Source organism: Ostrea edulis, chromosome 1 (assembly GCF_947568905.1).
Source record: "Ostrea edulis chromosome 1, xbOstEdul1.1, whole genome shotgun sequence".
Taxonomy (NCBI): Eukaryota; Metazoa; Mollusca; class Bivalvia; order Ostreida; family Ostreidae; genus Ostrea; species Ostrea edulis.
In genome coordinates, this window is record NC_079164.1 from 8,605,449 (window position 1) to 8,624,030 (window position 18,582).

The 18,582-nt window shown below is 35.4% G+C and overlaps 1 protein-coding gene across 1 annotated transcript in view; it reads left to right on the plus strand.

The window, feature by feature from the left end:
* Nucleotides 1–17,631, plus strand: part of LOC125664210 (neprilysin-1-like) — a 39,859-nt gene extending 22,228 nt beyond the window's left edge. The window contains exons 8-21 of the mRNA XM_048896888.2: nt 1,397–1,521; nt 1,620–1,722; nt 2,197–2,316; nt 5,170–5,268; nt 5,429–5,506; nt 6,367–6,467; nt 7,167–7,225; nt 8,289–8,340; nt 8,574–8,641; nt 9,015–9,145; nt 14,302–14,367; nt 14,483–14,578; nt 15,414–15,490; nt 16,520–17,631. Coding sequence (XP_048752845.1) covers nt 1,397–1,521; nt 1,620–1,722; nt 2,197–2,316; nt 5,170–5,268; nt 5,429–5,506; nt 6,367–6,467; nt 7,167–7,225; nt 8,289–8,340; nt 8,574–8,641; nt 9,015–9,145; nt 14,302–14,367; nt 14,483–14,578; nt 15,414–15,490; nt 16,520–16,619 — 1,275 coding nt within the window. The 3' untranslated portion in view covers nt 16,620–17,631. The remainder of the gene's footprint in view (nt 1–1,396; nt 1,522–1,619; nt 1,723–2,196; nt 2,317–5,169; nt 5,269–5,428; nt 5,507–6,366; nt 6,468–7,166; nt 7,226–8,288; nt 8,341–8,573; nt 8,642–9,014; nt 9,146–14,301; nt 14,368–14,482; nt 14,579–15,413; nt 15,491–16,519) is intronic.
* The last annotated feature ends 951 nt before the right edge of the window (nt 17,632–18,582 follow it).

The window sequence follows — 18,582 nt, forward strand, 5'->3', positions numbered from 1 at the left end:
CAATCGCATCGTCCATTCTCTTAACAGTGGGGAATTATTCGCAATCATTGTTAGTTCAATTCCAAGTCTAACTATACTTCATGTGATATCGTTGTTTCAAACACATCCGCTGATGGCTTGCCACTATTGCACTACAGGAAATGTATTTTGTCCAACATGGTCAAAGACATTTCTATCATCCTGTTGTTTGTATATATAAGATAATTTCATTTATTAATTGGATGGGTTGTCCAAAAGCAAAAACCTTATAAAAACGATAAAAAAGCAGAGGTCGCGGCTTTTCTGCTTCGTCATCTTTACGTAATTTTCGTTCGGAGTCTCGCATAATTTACACTCGTGCTACATTGCCCTGTAATATATCGGTAAACATACTGCACACAATTAAGATTTTCTCTCCACAACACTTCAATTTACAAAATGATCTTACCGAGATTTTATTTCATTAATCAAATGCGAATCTGTTTCATCTACATGGAATCGATCGTTGGTTCTTTATTCAACCTAGTTCGCTTTTCAATTACTTCCTTGGATAAATACAGGATTATCAGTTTTGAGTATATGAAAGCCCAAAAATACAATACTGCATCTGAGGCTCTATATTTTGATTAGCAAACACTTTTATGGGTTTTAAGTAGGCTCTCAGAATTATACGTCTTCTTATTTAAACACAACTCCAATGATTACTATATCACTATGCCTTTAATCCAAGCTATGGGAATGGTGAAAAGTTTTATCTTAATGAAATAGGTGACGTTTAGGCAAGTATTTTAGAACATGATGAGAGAACTGAAGTTAAGTGCAGGGAGGACCAGTTTGACCATACTGTACTTTACCGTCAGAAACCACAATGAATTATATATTTCTGAATCAAGAAACTATTACAAAGCGGCAACTCTCTCATTTAATTTTCATTACATTCCTTCTTCAACAGGAGATACTTGCTCCTCTTAGGCACCCGATCTCACCTTTGGTATACCCTAGGGTTCGTTTTTGCTCTACGCTTAATTTTATAGTCTTTATCACACTGATTTTGACAACCGATTACTCCGTTTACCTAATCAAGATATAGGACTCACGGCAGGTGTGACCGGTCGACAGGGGATGCTTACTCCTCCTAGACACCTGATCCCAACTCTGGTGTGTCCAGGGGTCTGTGTTTGTCTGATCCCACCTCTGGTGTGTCCAGGGGTCCGTGTTTGTCTGATCCCACCTCTGGTGTGTCCAGGGGTCCGTGTTTGTCTGATCTCACCTCTGGTGTGTCCAGGGGTCCCTGTTTTCCAACTCTCTACTTTGTATTTCTTAAAGGAAATTTCTCCTTCCGCCATTCTATATATTTTGTACTAATCGTCCGTTAGAGTTTAGTTTCTAATCGAAAAACGTTTTTCCTTTGTTTTAGTTTCAGTGGTTACAGTATTTTTCAAAGTTCCTGCCTTTTAAACTGAGCCACAATGAAAATCTCGTTTCATTTGCACCCGAGTACATGAGAGATATGTCCGAGTTGTTGGCCGTCACAGACAAAAGGTAGATACATTGCTTAATTTGAAAGCGTCGTATCGCATTGTTTGTGAAATAATAAACACAGAAGTATTACTCTGCTTTGTAACATATTCGGTTTACAGAATCATTGCCAATTATGTAGTGTGGCGAGTTGTATTGGAATTCCTGCCGGATTTACCGGAAGTTTATCAGAAAGTTCGCCGAGAATACAGAGCCAAGTCTCAGGTAGGATATTTTTTCGTATTTTATGTTGATGATGAAAAAGGTGACGGAAAAGTAGTGGAAGTAAATTAATTCATAATCCTCGTCTATATGAATGAAAAAGTCAAACATAAGAGTTCTCTAACATCGAGATAATAACCGTACGGGGATAAAAACGTTGAAATCGTTATGTAATATATGACAAAGAGATGTTAAGGTTTGTTTCATAAAATCGAATATTTATTAGTAATTTATCCCCAATCTTTGTGTAACTTTTACAGGATACGCATTATGTGTTCATTCCTTTGCATATACCATTATTTATGATGCTTTTACGTGCTCGTGTGTGAGATATTGACGTTCTGTTATATAGAAAGAGAAGACGTAAGCCTGTTGCACAAGCCTGTTCTCTTTTATTCGAATACTTATCAAACTAACGATCTAATAAATCGTGTGATCATGAAATAGAACTGACAAATTATCATATACAATCGTTAGGGAATAACGAGAGACAAGCCACGGTGGCAGAAATGTGTGGAATTAACCAATGAAGAAATGGGCATGGCAGTAGGGGCTATGTTTATCCGGGAAAACTTTCGGAAAGAAAGCAAAGATGCTGTGAGTAATTTCCCCAGATGGGGAATGTTTTATACTTCTGTCTTTTGCTTTCTTGTATGTGAGATGCTAAGATTCTTGTTTAAAAGGAGATGATGCAACATCTATATACTTGATACGCAAAAGAAACACAACCACAATTAAACGTCAGTAGTTTTTAATATATCAATAGTTTATTGTTAGAAGTTTTTAATTGCAAGGTATGATACACACTCACAGACAATTCACATTTGATCTCGGTCACACTACGCATTCTTGTGTCCGCGATACATTTACACATACCTGATAGGGGATGCTTACTCCTCCTAGTCACCTGATCCCACCTCAGGTGTGTCCAGGGGTCCGTCTTTGCCCAATTTTCTATTTTGTATTGCTTGTAGGAGTTATGAGATTGATCACCGTTCGTTATCTTTGCCTTTCATGTAGCTCGTACATGGCTTCACACGACAGCATTTGTGTGTCTCAGGTTTGTTTGTTATCAGGTATCTGGTTTCCTTCTTATATTGCGGGAAATACCTAGGCTACCAAACTATTTACGTAGAGAACAGTACAGTTACTATTGGATGGAAACATACAAAACGCCATGGCAGGAGCTCTGAATGTTCACAAAAACTCAATATCTCGTCTGTATAAATGCCTTAGACTTCATGGGAACTGCTGACTGTCCTCGAACTGGCTGACCGAAATTACGACGCCTCGTCACGATTGTTTTATAAGATTCAGTACATGCGCAACCGATTTAGAACTTCACAAAAAACCTGCAAATGAGACACTAGGGACACATGATCTACGAATAAACCGAGCTTCCCCTATCCAATGGCATCAAACAGAGTCGTGTTACAGTAGGGATTCCTTTTAATCATCTATCAACCTGACGACAAACTCCAATGGTTACGAGAACATTTTTCAAATGTGTTTCCTATCTAAAAATAACACCGTATACTCTTCTCTGGCGAGTCGAAATACACGCGTTACCGCTGAGATGGGTGTTGGAGTGTTGTTCGACGCTACTGTGAACCGTTATACCGATATTTGCAATGTGTAATGTGACGGGTCTTGTGGTAGTATTGTTATGGTGTTGGGCGGAACCTGTAGTAGATTCGAAACCCGTGTGGTTGTCATTGAAAGGAATTTGATAGCTCAACGCTACATTAATACTGTTTTGGAGCCGTTTGTCCGCCAACCCAGCTACGTTTTCAACAACAATGCCCGATGTCAAGTGACCCAACAAGCAATTGACTATATTCACAATATTGACACGTTACCTTGTCCCCTACAGTTCCGGTGTCTCGCTGATAGAGCATACATGTATATGGGAGATGCCTGTTTGTGTATTCTTACGAACAGAATCTGCATGAATAGAAAAAATCCATTACTATGGCATTCAACCTGATATATAGATATATCGAAGACGTTTTATCTGTTAACAATTCTCACTTTCATTCATACGTAAATTCGATATCTCCTAGTAACATCGGAATAAAAGACACCACAGAATCTTCCATATCTGCTTCATATATGGATATTTTTATTGAATACATGTTAACGGCAAACTACTAAATCGACATTATGCCAAACAGGATGATTCCAGCTTCTCCATCGAAAACTTCCCATATTTATGTAGCAATATTCCATTTTCACCTGTATATAGTGTTTATATCTCTAACTGATTTGATACGCGGGAGCATGGTCTGCATTTTAAATCGAAGCAGGCGACTGGTAAATAAGTTGATGTTACTGGGGTTTTGAGAGTTTCGATTAAAGTCAGCATTTCGCAAATTCTGTGGTTGTTAATGCAACCTGTCATCAGGTCGAATGCTGTCTGACGTATTCCATACGAATTGTTATGCTATTCTTTATATACGAGTTTGACTACGGACTACTCCGACTCTACATTGGCACAAATGAACCGTATAACGACTCTACATAGACACAAATGAACCGTATAACGACTCTACATAGACACAAATGAACCGTATAACGACTCTACATAGACACAAATGAACCGTATAACGAACTCTACATAGACACAAATGAACCGTATAACGACTCTACATGGGCACAAATGAACCGTATAACGACTCTACATAGACACAAATGAACCGTATAACGACTCTACATAGACACAAATGAACCGTATAACGAACTCTACATAGACACAAATGAACCGTATAACGAACTCTACATAGACACAAATGAACCGTATAACGACTCTACATAGACACAAATGAACCGTATAACGACTCTACATAGACACAAATGAACCGTATAACGAACTCTACATAGACACAAATGAACCGTATAACGACTCTACATGGGCACAAATGAACCGTATAACGACTCTACATAGACACAAATGAACCGTATAACGACTCTACATAGACACAAATGAACCGTATAACGAACTCTACATAGACACAAATGAACCGTATAACGAACTCTACATAGACACAAATGAACCGTATAACGAACTCTAGGCATCATAGAGTTCGAGCAATAAGATGCTAACTCGGACCATATTCGTTATTAAAGTAGGACAATATCAGTGGCTTCCGTCTGTTCAGCCTTGACATCATTTGCCCCAGTGATGGTTAATAACAGTAAGCTTCCTAAGTTATCCAATGGAATAGGACTGTATATCGTCTGTTAGATGTAAAACTTAAACAACATTTAAATGAAATAAAACAAAACCACATTGCCGAACATTGGAAGTTTCTTTTGCGGGGCGGTATATGTTTTGTTCATTACCTTATAAGTGCTCATAAATGTTGGTAAAGTATCATCTATCACAAAGTGCCTATAGACAGTGTACAGTTATCATGTGTTGAGATCAAGGTGTTGTTACATTGATTATAGGCACTGAATATGATCCACAATCTGAGAGAGGCGTTTAATGAACTATTAAATGAAAACGACTGGATGGACGAGTCAACTCGTAAAGTGGCAAGAGTAAAGGTAAGTGTATCAAATTAAGTCTAGTGCTACCTCATCCATCTAAACATGCTGTCGGAAAAATATATTCTGCAATCTCAACAAGCGGAATACAAGATAGTGTAAATTCCCAGACCGTTTCATTGACAGGTCTTTCTTACTTGTCTCTGCTTTTCCTTTGTAGGCATATGCTATGAATGAAAGAATTGGCTATCCTGAATTTATCAAAAACGTATCTAAACTGAATACCAAATACGAAAAAGTAAGTATTTTCTCACATAGAATTTACATTAAAAGGAATTTAAACGAACTGCTCAGATGATGAAATGCTTGCCATATTCTAAATATTCTATAGGAATGAGAATAGTAGTGGAACACTTTACACGGGTTTATCACAAGTTCCCCAAGTCGTTACCTTCCTGACGTCTCCATATGAGTGAGACGTTACGCAAGATACAATCGTTACCTTCCTCCTTTACACCGAGTCTTAGAAGGAGATTCACAAGTGAAGAATATAACTCCTTATTCATGCTTTTATATACATGTCTGATTATAGAACGTGGGTTTATATACATGTCTGATTATAGAACGTGGGTTTATATACATGTCTGATTATAGAACGTGGGGTATTTGGGACTTGAATACACAAAAGGACTATGTTTAATTGGCCCAAACGATTTCAAAATTTTGTATTGAACACTCGATGCAAATGATGTTGAGAAAGGGATATGTGTTATTCAGAGTGAAGAGAATGAAGTAGTATAGTAGAGAACACTGAAGGAAAGGAGATGAATGAGAGTGAAAACGATGTGAGGAGACAATTAATTACATTCTGTTTGAAACTGAAATAGAAATATATTTTAAATACAGACAAACCTCGTTATCTCGAACTCGATGGGACCGAGAAAAAACTTCGATATACCGGTATCCGAAAATTGTCCTTCGAAATTTCGTAGCATGGAAACAAACATCAAAGTTGTTCGTCTTAATCACTATTCAATATCTGATATAAATTCCTTCTCATTTTTACCCTTTATCCATTGTCGTATATATTTTGATATCAAGCAAGTATGTGATTGATTAAAAGGACAACTTATGTATATTTTCCTTTTATTTCGAAAGCTTCATGTTGGCTCGGAATACTTGTCTAATCTTCTAAATATCAAACGGTTTGAAGTGGCGTCTGCAATGATGAAACTTCGCAAAGCTGTGGACAAAGATCAGTAAGTGTAGTGTGTAAAATGTCTGTAGATAAAGATAAGTAAGTTTGATGTGTAAAATGTCTGTAGACAAATGTCAGTAAGTGTAAAGTGTAAAATGTCTGTAGATAAAGATAAGTAAGTTTAATTGATAAAGATCTATCTGTAGTTAAGTAACAGTAAATCTGTAGAGAAAGGTCATTACATCGCATCATGAGATGACCAGTCTAATGTCTCAAAGAGCTACGGACAAACATCAACAAATCTAACGTGTCATAGAGCTATGGAGTCTAGCGCGCCAAATTCTTGTTTTAAAGATCTGTTACGTTATTACATGTTGCTTACGTCATAATTCTGTAAAAGAGACTTGGCATACGTACTCGATATATGTAAATGCTGAACGTTCATAGTTTGATGTAGTTTATAGATACCTTAATTCTAGAGCTGAGATACGGTAAAACTGTACTTTATATTTTCGACTCATATTCGCGGAATGGTGTTAAATTTAAATTCGGGCCATTTTGCAGGTGTTATATTAAATGATATACTAGTATGCGTAGTTCAAAATCTATGAAAAGTTGTGAAATAGGCTTTCTACCAGTGTCCTTCATCTACCGAGGCCTATCGTCATGTGAAGAACCAATAAACGATTTTAATCGAACTGGGAGGGATTTCAATCTCAACATCTAATTCTTACTACTGACAGTTGTATTTCGTTTTCAGATGGGAACAAGATCCTGCAGTTGTCAACGCATTTTACAATCCCAATACTAATGACATTGGTAAATATATATTCAATTGATGCACAGATCTAGAATATTTCTCCAAGGGTTACATCTGGTTTTTCTGGGTTTCACATACATTAGAGTGTGCATAAAAAGTAAGCAAATAAATGTTATGTGATATTATCTAAGATGTCGAAATACCCAGATCCGCGCATGCTTTTAATGGTGTTCTTTATATATATAGAAAGAACATCATTAACTGTCTTCTAAATCTCTTTAAGAAATTGGTATTTTTAAGTACAGCAACTACAGAACATATTAACAAAATCTCTGATTGATAAAGAACACGCGATAAATGTCGTATATCATATTAACTGGATGTTTGATGACCGGCTGAATATATTTGTTGTCTGGTTTCTGTTCTTGCTATGCTTTATTATTGTTAACACTATTTCTTATGTATTGGATATATACGGTTCTCTATTGAAAACTATCAGACAGTTTGAGGCTTGTTAGAGCTAAAACCGTCAGATGTTTATTTTCATTCAGAACTGTAATGAGGCATGAAAGGTGAAGATAACGAAAATAGATCAATCTCATAACTCCTATAAGGAATACAAAATAGAGAGTTGGGCAAACACTGACCCCATGACATACCAGGGGTGGGATCAGGTGCCCTGTCGACCGCTTACATCCGCCCGCCGTGAGCTCTATGTCTTGATCATGTAAACGGAGTAATCCGTAGTCAAAGTCAGTGTGCCAAGAACAGCCTAACAATCGGTATGAAACACGTCAGGCAGCATTTGACCCATTGTTAGGTTGTATTGCCAAATTAGATCATTACAACGACCATAGAATTTGCAAAATGCTGACTTTGAACGAGACTGTTGAACTCCTGTAACATATAGCATACTTAAAACATCATTTCCTGATTTACCTGACACAGTATGATTTTGAAGGATATCAGTACTGAGAGTCTGATTTTACAATTATTATCAGACTTGTCAAGAATATCGGATGTCCAAAGGTTAATTCTGAGACCGAAGGAACAAAGGAATGACGTGATAACAATGTTTTAAGACACATAGACAATTTGTTTCAGTTTTTTTTCTCTTTATAGTATTTCCTGCTGGTATATTACAACCCCCGTTCTACAGTGATAGATATCCAAAGTGAGTACAATTCACTGAAGTATTGTTTGGAGTAGTAACGTGTCTAATAGTCGCTTGATCACAACTAATAGGAAATTAATGTGTACAACGACACAGTCGTTGTTTTCGGAGTCTGTTAATAACTATTTACCATAAACATACAAATAAGAGTTCTGAACAAGTTATGGTTATACATTTGAATTGACATCAATCTGTTTTACCCTCCGTTTTGTAACTGTTATTGGTTTTGGCAGGTCGTTAAACTATGGCGGGATAGGTGTTGTCATAGGGCATGAGATCACGCACGGATTCGATGATAAAGGTATTTAACTCTTGCTATAAATTACAGAGGCTTATTGTCGGAAAACCCACCATGTGAATGTATCACTGTAAACCTAAGATGTTTTTAAAGTGCTTGATATCTTAATAGAAAACAAATTCAGTAGGCTAGATTATATAAATCTTTTTAAAAGTGCAATATAACTTTGGAGAAACATGTACCATTTACTGTGATTTACCAATTTTCATGGTGTGGCCCAAGTAAAATGTCCATACGTGAATTTGTAGGCAGCTAACCTTTTACGTTATCGTGATTTTGTTTATCCACGAAAACAACGAAAATTTGTTCAAATGTACCTAAATGTGTTCTATGATTTTACAATCGTGTGAAAACTGGTACATCATTTTACAAACAGGTCGACAGTACGATATAACTGGAAACCTGAAGCAGTGGTGGAAAAATGAAACAATCGACGCCTTCAGACACAGAGCACAATGCATGATAGACCAATATTCCAGCTACAAACTGGAGCAGATAGGACTCAATGTGTGTTTGTAGTATTTATAGTGGTTTGCTTTACATCTTATTAAGAATCTTTCACTAAGATAGATACGTCACATGCTAATGGAAATGCTTACAACTTTATACCCATGCATGGCGCTCAGTATTTACCTATGCGTATCTTTACTGTGATGTGTGACCTCGGTCTTCATGGTCTTCGACGAAAGACCGGCGATGTTCTCTTTTAATGCCGAGTACTTATTAAGGGAAGTAATTTAATTTAAACATATAACTTTGAGAAACTCAATAGGATCGGGCAACAGGCATAGCCTATGTAGGTCATCTCCCAAATACGAAGGTCAAGTACAAAGGTATGATTGATAAACAGGGTTCTTGAAGATATAACTATACTGTAGTGGGGTTTACTCGAAAATAATAAAGAAGAGTTTTACTGAATTTTGCTAGGAAATGATTTTTTATAGATCAACATGTTCTACACATACACTTACAACATCCCCCCTACAGTCACACACATACATACTCGTATATACATATCATATAGATCAATACTAATATAGATCAATTCAGCCCATTGGAAGAAAAAAGGAAATAAAAAATGATTTTAAAAAAGTGCTAAAATTAACATGTACAGAAACGCTTAGAGGATTTAATGTAGTTATGAACATAGTTGTTTACATCTGATTAAGAACCTTTCACTAATATGGAAATGACACAAGCTATTAGAAAATGCTGCAGCTTATCATGGGAAGTCTTTACGACTTGAGTGTTTTCCTCAACATAAAATGCTCCTATATTACATCAAAGTATCAAAGCTTTAACCATAATAAAGCAAAGTTCTTAATGTTTATTTTGTTGGTGTGTGGTGGACTTTAATAAAATAAATTGTCCGTTACGTCATGAAATTTATCTAAAATTGAGTAGATCAAGTATTAAGTATAGCGAAATATCCCATGAATAAGTGAAACTAACGAACAGTGATCAATCTCATAAAACCTATAAAAGGATATCTGGATAAACCAGAAGTGGGATCAGGTGGGATCAGTAAGCACCCCCTCCAGTAGCACCCTTTATCTTGAGGAAAACGGAGTAATCCGTAATCAAATTCACTACTTAATTGGTATGCAATATGTCGGACAGCAATCGATCGAGTTAGGTTGTATTGAAAAATCAGATCATTATAATAATTTCGCGGGTTCATCATGGCAATCTTTGTTGAGATAAAACAATGTGATGGCATGATTAAAACAAGTGTATCACTAAGTATATGTATTTAATTCAGATTGTATTTTCAATATCATACAAGTTTCAATCATACATAAAATAAACCAATTAAAAGCTTCTACATGTGGTGGCCTTCAACTCGACATTTAGATATATCGACGACGTTTTACCTATTGACAATAATCAATTTCATTCATATGTCGATTCTATACATCCCAGTGAACTCGAAAAAAAGACACCACAGAGTCCTCGACATCTGCTTCGTGCTTAAATATTTTATTGAAAATAGATATCATCGGAAAACTAACAACTCAACTTTATGACAAACGGGATGATTTAAGCTTCTCTATCGCCAACTTCCCTATTCATGTAGCAATATTCCTTTTATCACCTTTATTTGGTGTTTATATTTCTCAAATGATTCGTTGCACAAAAGCTTGTTCTACCTTTCAATTTGGTCAAAGCTTACCTCATTCAAATAAGCAGAGGCCAAAAACCTAGGTTTACTTAATACTTTTGAAGCAAAAAATTGTAATCTGTGGGCCTGTGAAGAAGATTTATGAACAATTTGGCTACCCTGCTTGATTTGTTTTCATTGTTTGGTAATTTCAAAGCAAAAAATAGGGAAAAATACCTGCTTTTTAACATTGGGAATGGGGCCTTATTTCGGTCCCCTACAGATCCTTAAAAAATCCCTGATACATGTATATATAGCGCTAAATATTTTTGTTTAGATTTGAACCAAACCAGAGAAAACGTATTGATCGCGGTCAAAATTAACAGTCTAGAAATTCCTAAAAGAATCATACTGTTGCTAATCTTATACCAGTTTACATCAATGTTCTCTGTGACTACCTGTTTAGCTCACCTGAGCTGAAAGTGAGCTTTTATGAACGCCTGTTGTCCGTCGTCTGTCTGTCTGTCTGCCAGTAAACTTTTACATTTTTGACTTCTTCTCCATAACCACTGGGCCAATTTCACGTAAACTTGGTACAAATAATTCTTGGATAAAAGGGTTTACAAGTTTCCTTAAATGAAGTGCCTTGCCCCCTTTAAACGGGAGATAATCACAAAAATATGTTTTTTTTAATTGAGGGAGGCTACTGACAAACAAGTTGATGTTACAGGAGGTTCAGAATCTCGCAAATTCTATGGTCGTTATAGCGATCTAGTAATGATGTCCGAGGTGTTTCATACCTATTGTTAGGCCGTTCTTGACACACCTATTCTGACTACGGAATACTCCGTTTACCTGATTACAATAAAGGGCTGACGACGTGTCTGACCTGTCGACAGGGGATGCTTACTCCTCCTAGGCACCTGACCCAACTCTGGTATATCCAGGGGTCCGTGCTTGCCAAACTCTCTATATTTATTTCTTATATGCATTATGAAATTGATCACTGCTCGTTATCTTCACCTTATCACGCAGCTACTAAGATTGAATGAAATACGAAATCCTCTACTGCTGTCGTGTAATATGTTTTTGATCAATGAAAAAGTGAAGATAACAAAGAGTGATCGATCCTATAATCAATATGAAAGTAAACTGATTACGTCATAACTATACATGATGTGACGATGACAAATGTGCAGAATTTGTTAAATGTGTCATGTAAATAGCTATAGGATGTGGACTATTTAAGATAAATGTAATTATCATTGAATATACAGATGTGAAGCATTGAGCAATTCTCGATATTATATGAGATTGATCACTGTTCGTTATCCTCACCTTTCACTCTACAGCCCAGTAGCTAAGTACTTCGTTACTAGCTTGAAAATACGGATGTATATTTAATTGCTGTTATAAAATTTAGAAATTCATTTCAAAATTAAGGATTATCTCCCTCATGCATAGCTCTTATCCTTGCACGAATTTGGCTCCACTTTTTTGGCACGCTGTTTTTGGCTATAATAGCTCTAAAACTTCATAGTTATTTCGGATTTCAAACATTTGGGTTGAGCATTACTGAAGAGACATTATTTTTCGAAATGCGCATCTGGTGCATCAAAATTGGTACCGTATAAGTTTTACATTATGAAGATTTGCTAATTTCATTAGTTTCAACGGAAACAAAAGATTGTGCTTAGCATGTCGGTTCGATTTTCAACTGTCATACACTGAGAGTAACACACGCCGTATACTTACACACCGGGGGAAGGATGCATTGTAATAAACTAACGTGCAGGGACAGTGCTGCTAGAAGCTTCTGTTGAGAAAACTAAAAAAAAAAGAAGAAACTCGAGAGCATCAGTGTAAATTGGAATAACTGAGATGATTTTGTGTTCAGGTGTTTAATAATTGTTTCTCATTTAGAGCGGTAGGATTATAGCACCACTTCCAATAAACTGTGGGTGTTTTACCGTTTTTATTGCAAGTTAGATCGTTTAAACCGTGAGGTAGAGTTATACTTTTTCATTTTCTGTTAAGGTACATTCGTGATCTATTTATAACAGCCATGTGATGCCATCATACCAAAGCGCCTATTTGTCATGTTGTTATGATACAACATGTTCTCATGTAAACAACCAAAGTAGTTTTAGAAGCGTAGTACGTAGCTCCATTTGTTTATGACAAATTTCAACGACTCTGTCATATACATACACAGATGGAGTATGATAAGCCTTAACATACCTGTATTGCGAAATGCTAACTTTAAACGAAACTGTATGGAGTAAATAAACATTATCAGAGCCTTTTACAGTAAACATTTTATACTTATTGTATAGTATTGTACTATAGAGATGTTAGGGATAAAGTTGAATATATTTGACAAGATTATAAAGGGGCAAGGACACAATTGAGCTGAACGTTTTGTTTTTCCATTTGTATTGTTTACAATGCTTAACTAAAGTATTTCTGATGGTCAACCAAAATTTTAATATCAATTTTCGAGTTGCAAGCGAGATACAGCACTCACAATTCTTTGTTACGGGATGTAAACAAGGCTCGTACCAGGTTTTTGGTTACATATGGATTGCTTAATATAGGATTAAACATTCTTTTTGAATAATTTATCGATGTGTAAACTCATGGACATTTTACTCACAAACTGAATAAAAGTGCGAAGCACTTTTATGTTAAGTTTGTGAGTAAAATGTCCAGAGTTTACACATCGATAAATTCTTTTAAAAGAATGTTTGATTTTTATAATTCCAATTCGTTCCCTGCATTATCAACTTCAATAATTTGAATACTTTCCCCGCATTATGTTGTTTCTTTTCAAGCGCGTATGTATACATAGCGTTTTTGGATTTATTGATGTGTAAATTCTCGTTTAGATTGATCTTTGTCCAATCAAAACAATTGTAATAAATAACATTGGAATTATTAGATAATAACGTGTGTAAAACAAAATTATTTGTGCTAAACACTACAAACTGTTTAATTGTGGTCAGAATTATCTTGTAAATTGAAAACTCTGCTTTAAACGAACTTTTACTAGTATATTTAACATATGTAAACAAAAACGTGGCATGAGCCTTGTTTATATAACAAAGAATTGTGAGCTCTGTATTTTTCATATACCTCGACAACTGACATTCAAATTTTTGTCGACCATTAGAAATGCCTTAGTTAAGCATTCTAAACATTAAAAATGGAAAAAGAAAATTTGTAAATTTTCAGTTCAAATCGTGTCCATGCCCCTTCAACAGATATCATATCTATGAATTTTATTTCCTTCAAAGATACTTTGTTTGGTGCAAGGAATTTATGTTAGCTTATTTGATCTTGTTACATGTGTATATATCAATTCAAAAAGGAAATGAAAGAAATCATTGTCTCACACGACTACATCAAACCATCACAGACAGGCTTCTTTTTATTTCCAACTCTAAGAGACCGCCATATCTCCAATATATTTTAAAGTTTGTTATTGTTTAGTTTCATCTTGTAGATTACTTTCTAGTTAGAAATATTGAGCTGATAATCATAATCGTAATGCTTTTCCTAGATTGATGGGAAAAATACACAAGGAGAAAACATTGCCGACAATGGAGGACTCAAGCAAGCTTATCGGGTAATTACATGTACAGTTTAATTATACAAAGATGAATTATTCTGATCGAGTTTTCGATATATCACAAAAATTCCTAAAGAAGGACAATTTATCATGTGAAGTCCTCTTTCTGTAGGCGTACATGCAATGGTTAGAAAAGTATGGTCCCGAGAAAGATCTACCAGGTATTGGGCTGTCCCACAAACAGTTGTTTTTCCTTAACTACGCACAGGTAAGTAGTCCGTTATACATTTAGAAATGATAATTTAATAAATCAAACTTTCAGTGTAAGTCATTGATTTTTTATGTCTCTGTAGGTGAGTAAATCTCAAAGGAATCGAATTCAATAAATATGTTTAGAACTGATACGATATTTCATAATGTTTATGAAAAAGTGACGTTAACGAACAGTAACTAATCTCATAAATCCTATAAAGAATTCAAAATTAAGAGTACTAAGGGCAAACGCGGACCCCTGGATATAGCAAAAGTGGGATTAGGTGTCTATAAGGAATAAACATTCCCTTTTGAACGGGTACACCCGCCATGAATCCTTTATCTTGATCAGGCAAACGGAGTGATCCGTAGTCAAAATCATAATGCAAAGAACGGTCTATGAATTGGTATGCTTACTTCTCCTAGGCACCTGATCCCACCTCTGGTGTGTCCAGGGGTCCGTGTTTGCCCAACTATCTATTTTGTATTGCTTGTAGGAGTTATGAGATTGATCAGTGTTCGTTATCTTCACCTTGCATGAAACACATCAGTAAGCATTCGACATAACGACAGGTTGTATCTACAGACTACATCATTATAGCGACCATCAAATTTGCTAAATGCTTACTTTAAATAATACTGTTGAAACTTCAGTACCATCAATTTTCATATCAGTAGCCTGCCTCTATTTTGAAAATTAATCATATGCAGAATATGCTTTATCGTAGCGTATCGAATCAGTTATATTGGACTTTGTACTCAGTAAACATGTAATGCGATCCCCTTCACAATATGTTAGAATAGTTTGTATATGGTGTCCTGTACGGTGGCAAATGTATTGTTCTTATCAGATATGGTGTGGAAGTATGCGAGACGAAGAAGCGTTAGAGAAAATAAGAACTAGTGTTCACAGTCCAGGTTCAATAAGGTAAGACCAGTGACTGGATTCAATAAGGCAAGACCAGTAACTCCAGTTTAGGAAGGTAAGATATGATTATTGGAATCAATGTGCAATGGAATCACGCATTGTAGTTACAAGAGGGATAATTCTTGTGTGTTTGAGTCACTTAATATTAAATCCGTAGAACAGTCATACGAAAAACAATTAATTCTCTAGGTGTTTCAGAACAATCAATTAATTCTCTAGGCGTTTCAGAACAATCAATTAATTCTACAGGTGTTTCAGAACAATCTATTAATTCTATAGGTGTTTCAGAACAAAATGGTACTCAGTTTGCAAATCAAAGAAGAAAGCCAGTTCAATTGTAACATATAGCGCCATTTTTTATGACTTTAGGAGCAGCGATATGCCAAACATATGCATATCCTTCAAATTCTCATTCAATCGAGGTGAATTGATGTAATCATAGAATGGATAGTTTGCGACAAACCGTATGATGTTGATTACGTTAGAATTTTATTACGTAGGTCAGACACATACGTAACACAGAGTAAGTCTGATAAATATGTAACACAAAATAGCGCAGATAAAAGTGTAACACAAAATAGCACAAATAAATATGTAACACAAAATATCTCAGTTAAATGTGTAACACAAATAGCTCAGATAAAAGTGTAACACAAAATAGCGTAGATAATGTGTACACAAAATAGCGCAGATAAATGTGTAGCACAAAATAGCACAGATAAATAGCGCAGATAAATGTGTAACACAAACTTGTGCAAATAAATGTGTAACACAAAATAGCGCAGATAAATATGTAACACAAAATCGCGCAGATAAATGTGTACACAAAATAGCGCAGATAAAAGTGTAAAGTAAAATAGCTCAGATGCAAGTTTAACAGAACGTAAGAGACATTAATAAATCTTTGTATATGCCAGTAAAAATATGCATTAATTAATTTATAATTTATCTTCTCAAATTAACAGTATATCCACCTTTTCTCCAAATTTGCATGTTTTTGAATAAAAGAACATTTTGTTTCTTTTATAGGGTTTTAGGACCTCTCTCCAATTCCTATGATTTTTCGGAAGCATTTCGATGTCCGCTTGGCAGTCGCATGAACCCAGAGAAGAAGTGTCACATTTGGTGATCTGAAAAAGCAACTACACTCCTCCCATATCCCTTACAAATGGGAAAAGAATTAATTCGATGCCAAGCTTGTTTTGATGAAAAGCAAACGCAAATGGCACAACACTACGAGATTTGGAAAGCAATAAAACAAAGGCAATCATTATGCTTTGTTCATTTTGTGAAGCATTTCCAGATTAAATATCAAATACCGTGGTAATTTGATAGCACATTATGCTTTCAAGCAATGAGATTAAAATGCAATATATTTTATGGTACCCTAACTATGTTGATGATGATGAGTAAATACATTATGTCATTCAATTACATTTGTACAAAGTCATAAGCATAATCTGTGTTTAATCAATCTTCTGTAAATTTTATGTATCTAATCGTACTTTTTACATAATGTTGGCAATGTACAGAGAATTAAGATATCTTTTCCGTGTAGCTACTTCCATGAAATTTAACACTACATGTCACTATTGGATATTGAAAAGTCGGACATCTGCATCTTTAGAAACCCATTTAGACCAGTTTGATTCCTCTTTCATTGATTTCACTAGGATAAATTGTAAACTTATTCAATACCAACCGTCGAAGTTTTCTTTAAAAAAAACACCTTTTTATCATATTCGAGGTTTGGTTATCATTTCAATGAAGTTTCCCCCGTTTAATATTTTCCTCACACCTATCCCAGCCAATGATGCACAAAATGAAAAAAGAAAATAATTCATGTCAATGAATAAATTTTCCACTAGTTCCTGGAAAGTTGTTTAGGTGTTATTTCTGTGAAGAATGGTACATTAGTCATTGGTAGACAGTGTTTTCTCGATATCATTGACAATATTATCGTTAGAGTCTAAGCTGATACAACCTGATATCTAATGATAATGAAAACTTGTTTATTGTTATAAGCCTTCATTAATTGTTGATATTGCATTCATTGTTTTCACCTGTTCTTTTTATATGTTAGTACAATATAGTAACTTTGCATGTATGTACACATTTTGTAAATAAAATGTAAAGTTAAATCTTCGACGTTCTTTTGCATGCGACAGTTCTGTTGTTCGTAAAAGCCATTTTAATACCATGCGTTGCGAAAAAGATGTAAAAGGTGAAGATGACGAACAGTGATGTGCAATTTTAAAGATTTAATTTCTATATTCCTATTTATCTGTGGAGAAATTACTTTCTTTGTCTGTGACTACTGTACTGTAGGACGTTTGACGAACAATCGCTATCTAGTGAACGACCCAGATGAGCAGATAACGAACAGTGATCATTCTCAATAACCCTATAAAGAATGCAAAATTAAGAGAAGCGCAAACACGGACCTCTGAACATACATGTACCAGGGGTGGGGTTAGGCATCCCGTGGTGACCATACCCACCGTGAGCCCTATATCGCGATCCTGTAAACTGAATAATCCGTAGTCAAATGTGTGTGAATGAGTATGAAATCCGTCAGACAACATTCGACCAAGTTGTTTATTTTATGTCTTGTTGAGATTTCCCCCCACTCAGATTTAGACGTCACCAGCTGTAGGTGAAATACATTCAATCCGGTAATGACTTGTATTTGCAGAAATAACGACACAGAATGTGGGAAATTCTGACTTGAAACAAGACTGTTGAACTCCTGTAGAATCAACCTATAAGTCAGTAGCGAGACACGATTTAAAAATTGATTATATTCAGAACATGCTCTTTTGTATCGAATCAGTTGAGAAACTTAAACACCATATGCATGTTATAATATAATATTCTACATGAATGTGGGAAGTTAGCGATGGAGAAGCTGAATTCATACTCGCTTGTCATAAAGTTGTAGTTTTTTGGCCATTGTTGACATATATGTTCAAATTAATAATACTAATATGAAGCTCATATGAAAGACTATCTTATTTATTTTTTTTTCGAAATGGTTCATGCCGATAACTTCTCAAAGCAAACGCTCTACCCCTTATCCACGAGAAATCTCG